This window comes from Vitis vinifera, chromosome 5 (assembly GCF_030704535.1).
Source record: "Vitis vinifera cultivar Pinot Noir 40024 chromosome 5, ASM3070453v1".
NCBI lineage: Eukaryota > Viridiplantae > Streptophyta > Magnoliopsida > Vitales > Vitaceae > Vitis > Vitis vinifera.
In genome coordinates, this window is record NC_081809.1 from 11,437,301 (window position 1) to 11,456,158 (window position 18,858).

The following is an 18,858-nucleotide window of genomic DNA, read 5'->3' on the forward strand; positions in this document are numbered from 1 at the left end:
GATCATAAATCCTTAAGATTGCTTAAGAGAATATATTGTCTCAAACCTATAAGATATAATGGTATCATTAATGAGAATATTGTTGCCACTTCCCTAAACCATTAGGCCTCCAATTTATATAGAATATATGATCACTTTAAGATCTCAACAATAGGTCAAAGTCATTAATTACATCACACTAGCCCAATATTATTTCAAAGTTGAGAACTCATGCAATATGGTCACTAGAAGAGATCATGACAACTCAATAGTCATTAGTCATGACTCTCTATAGGTCCTCTTGAATATATAACAATACACAATAATACACTCACAATGAGAAAATCATCAATATGATCAAACTAAGTCATCACACCAATTAGAATGTAGTACACTATGACTTCTAATTGATTGTCTAAGTCCATGAACTAATTGTAAATAATCTCATCAACTTATAAGGAACCTATAACTTGAATCTTCTATGTAATTTCTTAATATACTTAAGTCATATACAATACAAGTGATCAAATCAGAATGTTTAAATATATCATAATGCAAAATAGGATAGTGCAAGGAAAAACAAATATCATATATAATGAGATCAAAATGTTACAACATGCCATTGCCTTTAGGGCTCTATCCTAACACTTACAATTATAATTTGTTTTAATCTTGATTGAGTTAGTAATCATGTAATTGTTGGAACTTAATTATGAACTATTGTCATGTTATATTTATTAATTAATTGTAATGAATTATATACATATATTCTTATAGGGTAAAAGTTTTTGCCAAATATCATGAAATAGGTGAAATATTACTGAATTTTGGTTAATTTATAATTTGCATGTGTGAATAAAAATATTGAAAATTAATGATAAACATACATATTAAATTATAATATAAAGATTTGTTTTTAAAAAATCAAATTATTTAAAGATGTATACATATAATTTTCAAAATGGATGAGATTAATTTTTTATGTTTTAATTAATTAAGTATATATTTATATTTTAAAATTTAATATTTACAAATCTATAAATTATCTTTTTTTACATTATGGGAAACTCATTTTGAAGGATAAATAGCCAAAAGTTTTATTATTTTAGTTGTTTCATAAAATTGTTTTAAATTTTATTGAATCAATCAAATATATTTTATAAAATAGAAAATTGTTTTTTAAAATTCAATTTTCAAACGGAATTTTAGTTTTGAATTCAAAAATCATTCTCAAAAGCCATTTTCTCATAATGTTTTTTAAAACATTAATAACAAAACTCTCTTTTTAATGAGATATCGGAGGTTAGTGAACTAGATGTTATACTATGATTATTAAAAGTAAACTATTTCTACTTTAACGATGTTGATGTATTACATTTTTTCTATTATCATATATATGATTGAGACGTACTATCCTATTTTTTATTCTTATTATTAGTTGAATGCCTTGGATTATTCAATATTAGTTATAGTAGAAGTGATCAACTAGATGCTATGCTATGATTATTAGGAATAGACAGGTTCTATTTTAACGATGTTTATTTTTTATTCTTATTATTAGTTAAATGTCTTAGATTATTCAATATTAGTTATGGTAGAAGTGATCAACTAGATGCAATGCTATGATTATTAAGAATAAACAGGTTCTATTTTAACGATGTTGATGTATTATAATTTTTCTATTATCATATATAATATATATATATATGATAGAGACATAGTATCCTAGTTTTGATTATCACTCTTTAAGGTTTGAGTCCCGTAAAAAGTCCAAAGTCTAATATGTGTGCCCACTTTTAAGAGGCATGTCTTTGTAGGTCCACTTGTTGCTACCTTATTGTTACAATGCCATATGTATATTACTCTTGAAGTGGCTTTATCAGCCCTCAGCTCTCCACTCCTGGCGGAGTGGATTACGCAGAACATAAAAAAAATCTCCCACGGGCCCATGGTGTGTACCTGTAGACACCATGAATTGTTAGAGGTTTACCCGAGGAGTTCTCTATTCGGAATCTTGGACCACTTCCATAGGCTTCTCTCCTACCTACTCTTATCTTTCATGCTATTATTCCATTCTCTTCTATCAGACCTAAATGTCTTGCTATCAAATGACCGGCCCTTCCATAAACAACTCACAATATAAATTATATGTATATAAGAAAAATAAATTGTTCCACACCTCTAAGGCACATTAGAGACCCTACTAATTTAAAAACAGTTTTTTGTTTTTAAAAATAGAAAACTATTTTTTTTAAAATTTAATACTGTTTGATTATTATTCTTTAAAAATAATTTTTTAAAGTAAAGTAAAATAGAAAATAAGTAAAAATAAATTTTAAAAACAAAGTAAAATAGAAAACGGTTTTTAAAGAACTAATAAAAATTACTTTTATTGATTTTTTTTAAAAAGAAAATATGAGTCTGTTTGATCATATTTTCTAAAACTTATTTTTAAAACTTATTTTTAAGTTAAGAATAAAATATATTTTTTAAAAACAAGTTTTAAATATAGGATCTAATATATTTTTAGTTTCTTGACATGTAAAGTAAAGAAAGAAAACAATTTCTAGAATTTTCTAAAGTTTCCATTCAAAGTGGACTTTAAACAAAATAAAGCATTCCTTATAAATATGTATTGAAACTTATGTTTAAATTAGTTATTTATTTATTTATTTGTAGCTCTTTATCCTTTAAAAAACAAAAAGTTGTTTGAAATGTTATTTCACGACAATTTTAAAAACTACATTTTGAAAATAAGTTTAGTACAAATTTGAACCTACATTTTGAAATTTTGATTTCTAAATTTGTACTAAAATTACATTTTGAAAACAATTATTTGATTATAATTCATTAAAAATAGAAACTCCAAAAAATGCCTTTATTTTTATAAAACATGAAATATAACCTTTTTAAAAGATTATATATTTTATTGGATTAAGGGACAAATTTGACCCAATTTTTCAATTTCCATCAAAACGATATAGATAATGTTTGTTTCCTGAAAAATATTAAAAAGAAAAAAATTGTTAAGAAAAATAATTTTAATATTAAAAAAATGATTTTTTATATTTGATTTTTGGTAAAATATGAAAATAAAATAAATTAAATTAAAAATTCATACATTTTTAAGTATAATAAAAATGAGTTGAAAACTTATTTATAGAAATAATTTGTTGAATTTAAATTTAAATTTATTATTATTATTATTATTTACTGATTATTCCATCAAAATTTAAGAAGAGGAAAGAAAGATAGAGAAAAAGGAGAAAGTGAGGATAAAAAGGAGAAAAAGACAAGAGAGAGTCATGAGCCATGGGGCTGAGCCACAGTCTTCACTGTCACAAACTCTGCATGACCCGTCTCATCAACTTTTTCTTATTTAACCGCACCTGCTACCCACAAATCACAATCCCTGTCTACATCCACTTCCGAGTTCCAACCATCCCACCACTGCCCTTTCCCCACGTCATGAGATAATCCAAACCCCATACCGTATGTCACTCAAAAGTCATAACCACCAGGTATTTTGACAAAAAAAAAAATTATTTTTTAATATTTATTAAAATATTATTACTTCCTAATTTACAATATTTTTAAAATATTAAAAGATAAATTTCAGTTTAAATATAATTTTTAGAATTATTTTTTTTTTCAAAATTCATAAAGGTGTAGAAAAACAAATTTATTTTTTGTCCACACATGTCAATAATTGGTTAATAATATATTGACATGTCATCAAATAAATATTATAATTAAATTAATTATGATAATTAAAATTAAGGATATTTATTCTAATAAATAATATTATGATAATTATAATTAAAATAAACTATAATTGTCTTAAAAAAATCAAGGGATGATATTAAAAAAATTCTTAATCCCTGGATACTTCATAATATATTGTTTATTAAAAAAAATCTAAAATTAAGCATTAAATTATTTAAAATAACATTTTTATTTTTGTAAGGAAAATTAGAGAGTATATTAACTTGTTATTAATAAAATTAATTTAATTATATTGATTGATATTAACGGATTATTTTTAATCGGGGATTCGAACTTTTTCCTTTCAACAAGAAACAAATAAATAAAGCTTTAATTTAAAGTTTAGAGTAAAATGAGAAGTTAGAATTTATGTTTTTACTTTTTAGTGAGTTGTATATTTATTACATTATTTTAATTTTTAATTGGGAGGAAAATTCCTAAATATTCAATGTCTTGAGTCTTGAGTCTTGACCGTCACCACACTAATTTCCTCTGCACGAAAATCAAAACACGCTGACGTCATCTTGGATATATTCCCTCACTCTGCAAAAACCTCTCCAGAACCCCCTTTTTCTTTCTTTCCCTCTAGTTCTTCCCTGATGACACGCATCGAGGAGTTGCAAAGGGGGATCGAGGCGGAGGCGACGGCAGATTTCACGGCCTTGTTTTGCGATGGGGAGGTTGTCGATTCGGGAGGAGATGTGACTAAGAGTCCTGGCAGTAAGCGGAAGAAGAAGAGGAAACGACAAGATGGGGCAGAGGAAGGCAAGTCGGAAGTTCTGCAAGACCCATTGGAGGTTTTTGGCTCAGACATGATGATGATGATACTGAGCTACCTTGACGCACCCAGCGTGGCACTATCACTCCTTGTCTCCCGTGGATGGCACGGAGTCGCATCCAGCGATAGGCTATGGAGCACCAAGGTCCGTTTTGGTTTCATTTCGTTTTTTATTCTCTGTTTTGGGTTTGAATTGACGGTTTTTGAGAACTGGGTATTGTTATTTCTCCGTTTTCGCAATTGGGTTGTGTCACTAATTGAGGTTTATCTTCTTCTGTGGCTTTGAATTGGTGGCTTGTTCTGGAGAATTTGAGAATTGGGTTCTACTTTTTGTTTTCCCCTATGAAATTGGGTTTTATACACTTACGCTTTCTTAGAAATTTATTACTGTGTTCTGTAATCGAGGGGTATATGGCTTCACTTTGCGGTGGGATATATATGTTCATTCTTGATTTGGATTCCGTTAATTTTATTGCTATGTTCCTGAATTGAATTATATTATTTGGGTACATTGTAAAGATTGGTTTATACTCAACTGGGGATTGCACTTATGGTTAAATAATTAAATCTTTTCATTCTCAGAAATTTTGAGAAACCTGGGCTTCTCTCTTCTTGATCTTGGTTTATTACTGAATTAGCTTTTTCCCTTATTTTGTTACTTAAATGAAATTTAAGTGTTCTATTTTTCTTCCTTACTGCTAGCCAATTGGGAATGTTTGCAAGGTTAGTTTTGGAAAATCTGAGAGCTGGATTAATGTTATGTAACTTTTGCTTGTTCTTGATTGTGTCCATGTTCCTTCATTGCTTTGCTTTTAAATAGAGTGTCATTTTGCTGCAATTTTTTTTTTTATGCCAATTTGGTTTTTCAATGATATGGTATTTCATTGGATCCATGAGCTAAGTGTATAGAAAAGACTGCTGAAAATGTGTATCTGATATGAAATTATCAGAGGAGGCTGCATATGCAAAATATTGGCAGTGTGAAGAAAATAATCTCTTAGAACTGTAAATCTTAACTTGCCATATTAAAAGCTTTTGAGCTCATAATGCTGTAAAATCTTACTAATTTTCAAGAATTATACCATATTCATTATTCATACTTAAACCATTTGTAACCATTTCCCTCTCTTTTTGCAGATAGAGTCAATTAAAAACCTACCTCCAATACAATAACTGCCTGTATGGCATAGATTACTCCTCAATTACCTAGACACTACTTCTTTGTATATCCTACAATATACAAGAAGAAATAGTTTTAAAAAATTATTGAACTGTCAAGTTAGAGGGTTGCTTGTTTAGTCTGCTGGTTCTCACAATTATTGACTTTGATATAACCGCTCTATCCTAATAGAATTACTTCATAAAAATTGATGTGCCTTTTCTTATAGTTCAATATTATTTTCCAAATAACTTTATACCCAAGTAACTTTCAACTAAATTAAGTGGCGAAATGAAGTAACAAGTTTTTCTGCAGATGTTCTCAAACTGAGAATGTAAGGGTTCCTTGGGAGTTCATGTTTGGATGTTATTTTGGTCAATTCTTATACTAATGCTGTATGCCGTCATTTAATTTCAATTCAATGATTTATTTATTATTTTTGAGGCTCTACTGAGTAAATATTATAAACCCCAAAACCAACTTCTTCCTTAGGAAGTGAAAGTATTAGATAATAGAGATTATTAATTTCTTCAGTAGTGGTAGTGTGGCAAAAAATGGTATTAAATTCTTATTGAATCATCTGTTACAATCTTAGTTTATATCCTATATTTATAGGGAAATCAAAGGAAATAAATAAACTAGCAATCCCTATAAATTAGGATAATCCCTATTAATCAAGGATTATTCTTATCAAGCTTGGACAACCTAATCTAATTTATGGCTACACACACAATTACACATATATACAAAAAGCCTTAAATAGGAAAATTCAGGTTTCTAACACTCCCCTTTAAGCTGGTGAATAGATATAATCCATTCCTAGCTTTCCTATGATTGCTTGAAATGTTGTGCTCGCCAAACCCTTGGTCAAGACATATGCAAGTTGTCTTTCTGATGACACAAACAAAATGTAAATCTAACCACTTTCTAACTTTTCCTTTACGAAGTATCTATCAACCTTAACATGCCTTGTTTGGTCATGTTGTATTGGATTATGAGCAATGTTTATGGTTGATTTCTTATCGTAGTGCAACCTCATTAGTCCTTCCCATTTAATTTGTAGGCCCTCAAGAATAATTTTAAGCCTTAATAGCTCACAAATTCTTTGTGTTATAGCTTTAAATTCTGTTTCTACACTAGACCTTGCAACAACCAGTTGTTTTTTACTCCTCTAAGTTACTAAGTTTCCTTCAAGAAAGGTTCAGTAACTTGATGTCGATCTCTTGTCTATCATTGATCCAGCATAGTCAGCATCTATGTAGGCTTCAAGGAACAAAGACGTACATTTTTTGAAGAGAATTCCTATTCCTGAGCTTCCTTTAAGATATTGTAAGATCCAATAGACAACTTGTAAGTGGACCTCCTTTGGATTGTGCATGAACTAGCTCATTACACTCACGACAAAGGCAATATCTAGTCTTGTGTGACAAGTAAATCAATCGTCCCACTAATCTTTGATATACACTTCTACCCACTCCTTTGTCTTCCAATGCTTTCCTAGGCTTATGATTTGCCTCGATCGAAGTCTCTAAAAGTTTGCATTCAAGCTTTCCTACCTCCTTGAGTAAGTTAAGGACATAATTGTGTTGTGATACAAAAATGCCCTCTTTTGACCGTGCCACTTCAATTTCCAAGAAGTACTTTAGTTTGCCCAAATCCTTTATCTCAAACTCCTTTGCAAGACATTGCTAAATTGCTTCTTTTGTTTTGGATCATAGCTAGTCACGATTATGTCACCAACATATACCAATTAAGCTATAACTCCCCTTGAATCGAAATGTTTAAAAAATAAAGTGTTATCTCCTTGGCTCTGTCTAAACCCTATAGCTAACATAACCTTTTGAATCTTCAAAACCATGCTATAGGAGATTGTTTCAATCCATACAACACCTTCTTCAACTTACACACCTTATTGTGGTCTAAGCTTACCCTAAAACCAAGAGGAACTTTCATATAGATTTCTTCATCAATTTTACTGTGGAGATAGATATTCTTTATATCAAATAGTTGTAAATCCCAATCAAAATGAGTTGCCAAAGATAATAAAACCCTCACTGTATTCATCTTTAGTACTAGTGCAAAAGTTTCTTGATAGCCCACTCAAATATGTTTGTGTGTATCCCTTTTGCGACCAATCTTCCTTTATATCGTATAAGGGATCCATTGCCCTTGTATTTAACTATAAATACCCACTTGCAACCCATTGCTTTCATCCTTTTTGGTGACTCCATAATTTTCTAATGCTTCCATTTCAACTTTCATAGCTTGTTTCCATTTCTCATTACCAGCCTTGGTTAAGGCTTGTGGAATGGGTATGAAATTTATTTGGGTAAGAAACGCTTTATAAGATGGTGAGAATTTTTCAAATGATACAATTAGACAATGGGGGTTGTATGCATTTACATGTACCTTTCCTAATGGTAATGGGAAGATCAATATTGTTAACATCATCATGTGAGTCAAGAGGAGCAATAGAATTGTGTACCTCCTTTCCGAGAGTTGTTTAAATATTTGGACTTGCACGGGTCAAGGTTCAGTCACCCTCCTCCTTGAATAAACTTGCAGTGACTCTGTGGCAGTAGGTTCCAACTCCTTTTCTTTTGTTCCAACATCTAAGATAAGGGAGATTTCAGCTATTTCTGAGGTTGTTATAGCTATTGAGGTGTGCAGGAAATTTGTGGACCTTTCTCATGACTTTTCGACCTTTTTTAGGTTCCATTTGAAGGTCCAAATGGAGAAGATTTAGTAGTATAAGGAAACTTAAGTAAGAACATGTCCTTATCTTTCATAGATGATGTCTCCCCTTGAAGATTGGGAAGCATTAAATACCCCTCTGTTTCTACATAAGTGACATCCATGGAGACAAAAAAAAAAATTTAGTGGGAGGATGGAAACATTTATATCCTTTTTGTGTTGATGAACATCCAACAAAAATATACTTTACCCTTGGATTCAACTTTCGTTGATGGTGAGCATGACTGAGCAAACACGGGATACCCAAACACTTTAGAAGTAAGCTTACTCGATGTATTGAAGTGAGAAAAAAATGTTGTGAGCATTTACATAGTACTCTTTAAACCCAAAACTTGAGAAGGAAACCTATTTATTGAATGAGCAGCGATAAGAACAACCTCCCCCCAATAGATTTTTGCAACGTTTTTTGAAACAAGAAAGCCTTAGTAATATTTAGTAAGTGGCCATTTTTCCTCTCAACTACTCCATTTTGCTAGAGTGAATCCACACACGAAGATTTGTGAATAATTTCCCTTCTTTTGAAAATTTGGTGAAAGAGTTTGATCGAAATAATCCTTTGCATTGTCCGATTTAACCCGTTGGTTTTTGACCATATTATGGTAATTTGAAAAAACAATGTTCACATCCGACTTTTGTTTTAAAAGAAAGATCCAAGTAATATGAGTACAATCATCAATAAACAAAACAAACCAACGAACTCCTAAAACATTAGGAACTCGTGATGACCCCCGAATATCATTATGAATTAAAGCATAGGATGATTTTTTGTTGCTCAAAGGAAATGATACATGATGGTGCCTTGCAAATTCACATAACACCACAATGAAAAGTGTTTACATCATTATTCTCAAAAAGTAAAGGAAACATGAGCTTAAGTACATTAAATGAAGGATGATCAAGTCGAAAGTGCTAAGTCCTATCTGATCTTTATTTGAGGAAGAGGACTTGGATAAAAATGAAAAAGATAATTGATTCCCATTGTTAACATTGCCACTACTTGTGTCAAGGTAGTAGAGTCAGTCCTTTTCCTTTGCATGCCCAATCATCGTTCCATAAACTCAGTCATGAAAAACACAATGAGTAAGGTAAAAGATAGCACTACACTTTACATCTTTTATGAGTTGATGAATGGACACAAGATTGGTCGAAAGCATGGGAACATATAAGACATTTTTAAGACTCAAAGAAGGGTTTTCATTTACTATTCCCTAGCCTGCAATAGTGGCTAAAGACCCATCAGCAATAGTTATTTTCTTATTGCTAGGATACGAACTATGTGTACTAAATTTTTGTGATGAGTGTGTCATATGGTTAATAGCTCCTGAATCGATAATCCAAGAGCCAAAAAGGGACATGCTTGAGGCACTAAAAGCATGAAAGAAGGAAACCTACTTGAATGTGCAAGAGAGCTAACACCCATAGGTTTCCCTAATGAATCTAATTTTTTTTCAGCTTTTCAATGTCCTTCTAATTCAATTCTTTAGGTTCTATGCTGTTGTACTTTGATTGTTCCTCTCCAAAATTATTGGCAGCAGCTACATACACTTAGCTTCATTGTTGTCCCCCTTTAAAACCACCCACATGGTTGGTACCTTGTGGTTTTCCATGACCAACATGTCTCTTTTATGTGTTGCGACTTTTTACAATATGTGCACCAGATATTGTCCTTATTCTTAGAAAAATCAGATCTCCCACTATCATTACTGCCACCTTGTCTTAGGCCTTTGAAATTGTTATCTCATGGTTTTGTTGTAGCAAGGGCTGAACCTTTAGCTGGTTGAGAATCAATCATAACACCTTGCCATCCTTCATCCATTGGAATAATGGAGAACACCTCGTTAATGGATGACAAAACTTCCTTCCCCAAGACTTGAACTCAAACTTGATCAAATTCAATATTAAGGTGGGCAAGAAACTCGAAAATCTGCTCCCTTTCAACAAACTTTCTTAACATCGTAGCTTCTTCACTACATTCATTTAAATATTTTGGTAATAATCCATTTCTTGCCAAAGACTTTTCATGTAGTTATAATATTCAATCACCATTCTTACTCCCTATTTAGTGGTCGAAATAGGTCGAAATTTTTGGCTTAATTTCATAGATTTGAGTTGCATCATGTACCTTAGAATAGCTTTGTCTTACTGTCTCTCAAATCTCCTTAGCCGCGGTGAGGAACATACAAGTGCCACTGATTTCAGGCAACATAGAATTCCATGACCATTACATGATCACGGAATTCTCTTCATCCCACTGATTGAGCTTCAGATATTTGAGTCCTAGATCTGTATCGATTAGATGACTTAATTTGCCTTTTTCTTTTCAAAACAGTTCGCACTAGTTGAGACCATTAAAGATAGTTTCAGCCATTCAGCCAATATGCTGAGTTGATATTCTGTAACTCTTTGGTGGTTTGATAAGGCAAAGTTTCACCGAGGATGGCTACATGTGTGGCGGAAGTCTTAGACTTGATAGACATGGTGAAATCCCAAAAATTGTAGATGAAAATTGAAGAGGAGAACGAATGAAAGATCAAAAAATAAACAGAACACACAACAATGAAGGGTGGAAGAATCACATTGATAAAGGCTGAAAAACTTGAACAAAAATCAGCAATGAAAGTTGATGAAGAACGTCAAATGGGCTCTGCTACCATGTGAGAAAAAATGTTATCAAATTTTTATTTAATAAGCTGATACCATCCTGCTTTATATCCTATATTTAAAGAGAAATTAAAAGAAATAGATAAACTAAAAATCCCTATAAATCAGAACAATCCCTATAGATCAGGGATTATTCTTATCAGATTTAACAACCTAATCTAATTTATAACTATACACACAATTACAAATATATACAAAAAACCTCAAATAGGAAAATTCAGATTTCTAACAGGTAGCATGGGGCTCAACTGCTGGTAAAGTGTCAGGGTATGGATGAGGACATGAGGTTTATTGAAGCTCTGTCTTTGGGGGATTAAGGTATAATCACTTGTTTTAAGTGGCTCTTAGGTTTGGTCTGGGTTGCTGGTCTTTTCTTCTTTAACTACCAGAAGGAGAGGTTACTGATATTGATTGGGTTTTTTATGATATTCAAAATAATGGAGGGAGCCAAAAAAATAATTAGAAAGTTGTTTCATTCATGTGTGGTTTGAAACTACCAACAGTTCAATAGACTTACAAATAATTAAGTCAGGATGAGAAGGCCATGATTAATGTGCGAATGATGAACAAAATACTCTCAATTGTTAATGTTTTTTTGAGTTAGATATTTTTCATGAAGGAAGAAGTTGCCATACTAAAAGTCAAGAATTTCTTATCAATTTCATTTAAATGAACGGAGTATGCACTGGTTTTGCCTATAAGAAAATTGGACATTCATTTGTTGATTTGCTCAGGAATGAAAGCCTAACACTGACGTGCACACATTATCAAATCAATGATTTTAATGATTTTTATTTTTTCTATGTGCTATGGCATGTTTGAGCTTTATATGTTAACTGCGTTAGATTATTAGGAATGGAGATTGTTTCTTGTTTTAAAAGACAAATCCATATGGTGCAACAACAGGTTGTGTAGGCTCCACAATGGTGCTTGTACTTTTTTGTTTTCTCTGGATTTTCTAATACAACTTAAAGTTGTCTAGTAGCATATTAAGATTTATGGCAAAGAGAGTTTGGAGCCATGAAATAACGAAGGATATAATTTTATGCATTCAACAGTAATAGTCACTACATAAAGGTAGAGTGGATCAATAATAGAAGAAGAATAGGGAGAAGGGCCAGGGAGCACTACATATTAGTATGTTTGAGGTTTGGGCATGTTGGAAATGGTCCAAACAAAATAATTGTTATTAAGTAACATTTATAGTTATGAAAATTTCAGAGCCAGCTTCAAATATCAATAAGAATTTTGTCAAAATTTGCTTGATTCTAGAGGATTGAGGGAATTGTGTTTTGAAGAATTAGGTGATTGCATTTCTGCTAGGTTTGAGAACTTTTTCGAGAAATCACTATTATATTACTTTTATGGAAATTTCTACTGTTATTTGATTGCCAAATGCTTTTTGTTTCTTTTATTGAGTTATTCCTTTTTAAAATTTTAATTTTTCTTGAAGCTATTTTTGAACTAAGTTCCATACTCTACAGCACAAATTCTAATGGATAACTTTTGGCTATATTGGATCTTGGCATAGAAGTGACTGGAAGAGTACTGCATTAGCAAGGCAAGTATGTAATATTTTGCATCCTAAGAAAAGAGTATTGGGTAGTTTTTTGGCAATCAAGGTGGGGTGATAGGTAAGTTTTAGACTTCTTCAAAGAAGTTCTAAACTTTCTATTTTCTAAAATAATATTTTTATTCTAAAGTTTTTTATTTTGAACCCTTAGAATGAAGTCTTCTTTATTAAAAACTTTATTTATAAGAAGTTTCTATAAAGTTTTTAATCCTACAAAATAAGTTTTCTGATTTCTTTTATTTATTTATCTTTTTGTAAGATTTAGTAGTTTTAGAAAAGAAAAAAGAATCATAATTAGTTACTACATAGGTTTGGTTTATTTTTTCATAGTTCTATTTAAAATCTAGAGTTTTTTGAAGCCTATGAGGATTACTAATATTATTTCTTTCTTTCTTTATTTATATTTTCATTTTGTGTATCTTGCAATGCTTAGTAGTGACTTCATTGATTCTCAATGGTGAGATTCTATTGATCTTCTAGGTGAGACTCCTATAAGGTTTTAGTGAGACTATATGGTTTCTATCGTTTCTTTACTTTTTTTACTTTTTTTTAATCTTTCTTTCCGTATGTTTTATTTTACTTTTATCCTTGGCCATAATTTTATTCCTCATTCTTCTCCTTAGAACTTAAGAACTTGAAACCCTAATCCACCTATTTGATTGTAGACAACCATCCTAGGATTGTCCTACATCATGGTGTCATGGAGATTGTCAAGTTTATATATATTAAAAGTCCTAGATCTCCGCTTCTTTTCTTCTCTAGGAATAAGAATGCTAACATCTCACTTAGTTCACCATTATTATTCTTTCCCAAGTAGCTATTTACATATGTCAAGACAAATCATTTAAAGAGCATCTAAAGTGTATTCTAATATTTATAATGATAGCAGGCATACAAAAACCTCTAGTTTTGCAGCTTCAGGTGATTTTCTGTTTCAGGAAGTTTTGGATTAGGTACTGGGAGATCCTTCTTTCCTTGGGGGAAAATTTTCAAGAGTGTTCCATGTTTGAAGTAATGTATGTCCTTCATTATGTCTTGAGTTATGTTCTTGAATACTAAAAACGTAGGGTACATTATATTGTTGTTGCCTGTGTTTGTCATCTTTTATCAAAACAATGATTTTTGGGTTGGGAAGGAATCTCATATCATTTTGAATATCCTTTAGTTCCACAATGGTACTAGATCCTACTAGTGGAAGATTTAGGTGGAACAAATCCATTTGCATTGTATTAAGTTCATTAATTGTTCTTAGGCTCCCCTCGTCAAGATAGTCTTGTTGGTCAGGACTAACACTAGGAAGTGGGGTCCTAGTAAGTGGCACATAGTCCTGGGTTCGAATCTTGTTACTGATGATACCCTGAATTTACTCGATGCTGATTGTTGCAAGGCGGTCAGCACCCCAAGGCTTGGGTCCCCATGGAGAGTCTTAAGGGCTTGGCCATGGAAGGTTCCTCGGTTATTAAAAATAATAATAATAAATAAAATAAAAAAATCATTAAGTATATTGTACTCGAGTTAGAAAGTTCATCAAAATAAACTTCTCTTTAGAGATTCCAGTATTCAAGCCCAATTATATTCCATCCTCTAGGGGCAGTGCGGGAGGATAAGGAACAAGAATATATTCCTGAAAGCTTGAAAAGGATGTGAATTAAGCTAAATAAAGATGAGATGTGCTTCAAATTATGATGCAAACCAAAACAGAAAATAGGCATTGCAAATCTAGAATGGAAGAACCAGGAGCATTGGAGTTGGGTTGAAGTGTCTTAAGGATGATTTACAGAAGAGAGGTCATGGAAAAGACCTTGAAGAAACTGAACAAAATTTGCAGATGTAAGGATTGTTTCTGTTTTTTGTCTTATCCTTCTCATGGTGTTCCCCAGTTTCCTTTTATGGTTCTCGATCCTGCATTGTAGGTTTAATGAATTATCTTTGTTTTAACTTTTAAATGGATGTAATAACAAAAGGAACCGTCTCCTATGATTTGAATGTCTGATAGAAGTTTAGTAAATATGGAGCTCAGGGATTTCCTTGCTTTTTATATTTTTATTCACTTGTCCCTTGCTCATTTTCTCCTCGACAGGAACGTTATCTTTTACTGTCTGTGAAGGGGATATAATCAAGCTTTAAAGCACAAGACTGCTGTTATTATAAATTAAGATAAATCATTTCTTAATTCTTAATCAACCTTTTCCCCCCTGTATTGCAATTGTTATTTTGGAAAGTTGTCCTTTCTTGGAAAAGAAATCATTTCTTTACAAAATGAATTGATCTCAATGTCATCATCTACTATTATAAGGTCCAATGGAATTAAGCTTTTGGTTTATAGAATCACTTAAAGTTTTGCAAATTGACCGAAGATTGTCAATGTGAAAACTTGGTCCTCCCAGTTTATGCATTTGAGCATAATGAATTGTCTCTTCAACTGAGGGGAGCTTTTGTTGGATTTTATGGTCTTATGATTCAATTTGATTTTCATGTTCTCTCTTCAACTATTTAAGTTTTTTTCCTTTTTTTTTTCTTCTTTTTTTAACTATGAATTTTGTTGAAGATTTACGTGCTCCCCTACTAAGAAGATTGTCCGCGTATAATGTACTAGTTCTCTTGGTTTATGAAGATGTTAAGTTGTAACACTGGAATTTTGTTGAGGAGACTAAAGTAATTTGGTTTGCTTTCCCTTTAGTGTGAGGAACTGTGGTGTGGAAAAGCACATATACCTCGTGTGTCACAAGAACGGGGATTATCAAAGCTAGCTGCATATTCATTTTCTGTCATGGATGGAAAACGGGTTTGCTAACTAATCCATTCATCTCTCTCTCTCTCTCTCTCTCACACACACACACACACACACACTTCGTGCATTTTTCTAACACACCTGAACCTTTTGACGTCCAGAGCCGCATCACCAAGGACGATCTGTGTGATCACGTTTGGAACTTCCACTTTAACAGGGTATATACCTTTTATGTACATGTACTTTTTTAAAGTTGACCTGGCTGATCTTGTGGCTTAAGCTAGTCTGACCATGAACACAATGGCTTACCATCATACGTGTAGTGCAGTGGGATTCAACAGACTGATGCTCCTATGAGCTGGATGAGAAGTACTTTTTCTCTTTCAGTTGAACTTTTCTTTATAAGTAATAAAGAACATATATCAACATGCCAAAAGGGGGTTCTCTCTTTCAATAATTTGACTCTTATTACCACCTTAACATGTAGCCATTTAGCAGTCTTGATTTTTTTTGTATTTTCTTTTGCACCTGATATTTTGCTGATTAATATCTAACATTCCAACACTGAATAGCTCCAGAATCTCAAGTTTATGACTATGCTTGTGTAAGTCTTGTGGTTTGTTTAATACTAACCATCCCTTTTGTTGTGAAGTCAAATCAACCGAACTGACGTAATCTTGCCTTCAGGGGGCTCCAGACTATTGGCGAAATCTTGATCCTTACTGGAAGGGAACCGGCCCTCCCATGCGTCGATACTTCCATCCAGATGGGAGCCAAACTGCAGATCCTGGTGACCAGGTATGGGGTGGTCATGAATGCTGTTACTCTATCGTTACCAGTTTTGTTGGTGGAGGAAAGATCAGGGAACACTATGTGAGGATAAACCGATGGCCCCAAATGTCCGTGTTCAGGAAGCCAGACTGGAGCTGGGAAATGTCCAACCACCTGTATTGTTACTCTAGCATCCCTGATGCAGATAAGGAAGGTGGGACTGGACCACGGTTCCCAGTTTTGAGTATGTTTTTTTGAGATATGCATATAGCAACCAGCAAAGTTTGTTATATGGATGTGTAAATATGCTGTGGCTTTGAATAAGACGATGTACCTACTATGGACATAGTCGTTTGCCTAATATGTTTTGTACAGACCAAATAAACTAGGGTGATGTAAATTTCTCTTCTGCTGATCCTGTGCCTTGCTTGCAGAGTGCTCCACATTTTTCCACATATGGTCCCTTGTATGTTAATGGAACTTGAAGTACCTATCTTTCTCTCCGTTTTCCTGATCAGAAAAATAAACATTTTTTCTCAGTTTTACTCAAACTAGCTGTGGTTGTAGAATATTGGATTGGTCGACTTTTATTTCATCACCCTAATAACTGAAACTGTTTTGTGGGCATTTTAAATTCTTTAGTGTTGGGATATCATAGAGAAATGTTTTCTATGTTGGTAAATCCAAGAGTAATGTGAGGAAATTGTGATACCCCATGTTGGATAGGGAGGGAAGTTTTTTACGTTGTGTGATGAGCTTTTTTTCAATCACATAGAATCGTTGGTTTTAGAGCAGATATATTTATATTGGGGTATTTGTTTTAGGACATTGTGTTTGCTTAGAGAACAATACATATGTGGGACATTGTGTTTACTTAGAGAACAATACATATGTGGTGGGTTTATTCTAATTATATAAATACGTTTTAAAATTATGAAGATCTATTAAGTTTAAAGTGGATGATATCTAAGTGGAAAGGAGCCGCTCTTTTTAAGAAACTGCTTCTTAGAGAAACGATGTGTTAATCCCCTATTCCAGTTAGGTCGTTGATACGGTTATTAGTTAATGGTTACAGTTTCTATGTGGCCAAAATATACAGTAGATGGAAGTTTACTATATTTCATGGCCCTAAGCATCCTGCTCTGGGAGCCAACATGGTCAATATTGTAATTTGATTACTACAGTGAGGAAAAGGTACCATTAGAAGATGAAGTACTTGGGGAGGTTTGGATAGAAGAACGTGGAGTTGGTTAATGATTTTGTGAGGGAAAGAAAAATAATAAGCTTATGGAATGTAACAACAAAAATGGTGTTCTATTTAAGATTATAGACTTGAAAGAGAATATTTTGTGTTTGTTGAGAAATGAATTCATCAACCTTATCATTTCAATTCAACTCAATGTTTAACATTATCATTAAAAGTATGTTAAATTCAATTAAAAGTATAGTATATCCTTTGAAATTGAAAGGTCTTGAGTTTGAATCACAATAATTGCAAGTTAATATTATAATTATTAAAAGACTAAAATGTCTTCCTTATAAACCTCAAATAGGTATGAGGGGTATCACCTTGACTTGAACTTTATAAAACATTTTAAAACAATGAATAATATAATTAAAAATCTTTTGCCACAAAATTAGATTTATCATTAAAAATCACTTTCGTGATGAAAATTTTTATTTTTTAAATATGTAGTTTGCAACAAAATTATATTTTTTTTTCACAAAAAATATATCTTTTAGTGATAAGATGGTAAGATCCTGTACCAAATTTTTGTTTATTTCTATGACAATTTTTTTTTTTTGCATCATAAAATGTGATTGTTCAAAAACAATTCCAATTTTGTTATCAACACTTAATTTTTCATGACAAAACAGAAGATTTATAGATCATGACTTTTAGTGACGGGTTTATGTTTATGAACTTCAAAGTTCAAAATCTAAGACAAGGTGATATGGATGTAATATAATACTTCAATATTTTCAACAAATTGTGGCAAGAAATAGATATGTTTAATGATTATGTGTGGAGTTCTACTGAGGATGGTGAAAGATACAAGATAATGGTGGATAAATAACGAATATTTGATTTCCTTGTTGGACTTAACAAGGAGTTGGATGAGCTTGGAACAAAACCACTACCCTCAATTGGTGAGATTTTTGTAGAAGTGAGGAGAGAAGAGTGTCGTAAGCATGTCATGCTTGGAGAACAAAAACCACTGCCCACATCAAACAACTCAGCCCTAGTTGTTCATGGTTCAAACTCGGCAAACAAAGGAGATTCTCACAGCAATTAGAGAGGAAATCAGCTATGGTGCGATCATTGTCAACGTCCCCATCATACCCGCAACACTTGCTAGAAAATACATGGAAAACCAGCAAATTGGAAGGAAAAAGTCAACGAATCTTATTTGAAAGGTTATTATACTGCAACAGAATTGAGCCCTAAGCTAAACGATAGCAAGGTTAGTGTTTCTCTTACAAAGGAACAAATGGAACAACTCTACAAATTGTTGACACCGACATCATTGCCAAATAATTCGAGTACATCACTATTAGCTCAAAAATATACATTTTCATTTGCTTTGAATGGTGTTACACAAAGACAAGAATCGTGGATTATCGATTCGGGTGCAACAGATCACATGACAAGGTGTGCAAATTTGTTTTCAACTTATACACCAATC

The 18,858-nt window shown here is 32.3% G+C and overlaps 1 protein-coding gene across 3 annotated transcripts; it reads left to right on the forward strand.

Moving 5' to 3' along the window:
• Window positions 1–4,168: 4,168 nt before the first annotated feature.
• On the forward strand, window positions 4,169–16,586 carry LOC100251139 (uncharacterized). Of its 3 annotated transcripts, none has more exons than XM_002285571.5 (4): window positions 4,169–4,667; window positions 15,350–15,454; window positions 15,562–15,618; window positions 16,088–16,586. In XM_002285571.5, the coding sequence occupies exons 1-4, from the start codon at window positions 4,344–4,346 to the stop codon at window positions 16,427–16,429; spliced, it is 828 nt and encodes a 275-aa protein (XP_002285607.1). In that variant the 5' UTR covers window positions 4,169–4,343; the 3' UTR covers window positions 16,430–16,586. The 3 variants fall into 3 exon arrangements, with proteins under 3 accessions (XP_002285607.1, XP_059592937.1, XP_010650211.1); XM_059736954.1 differs by having other exon boundaries at window positions 4,181–4,667; window positions 16,098–16,586; XM_010651909.3 differs by lacking the exons at window positions 15,350–15,454; window positions 15,562–15,618 and having other exon boundaries at window positions 4,212–4,667.
• Window positions 16,587–18,858: the final 2,272 nt, after the last annotated feature.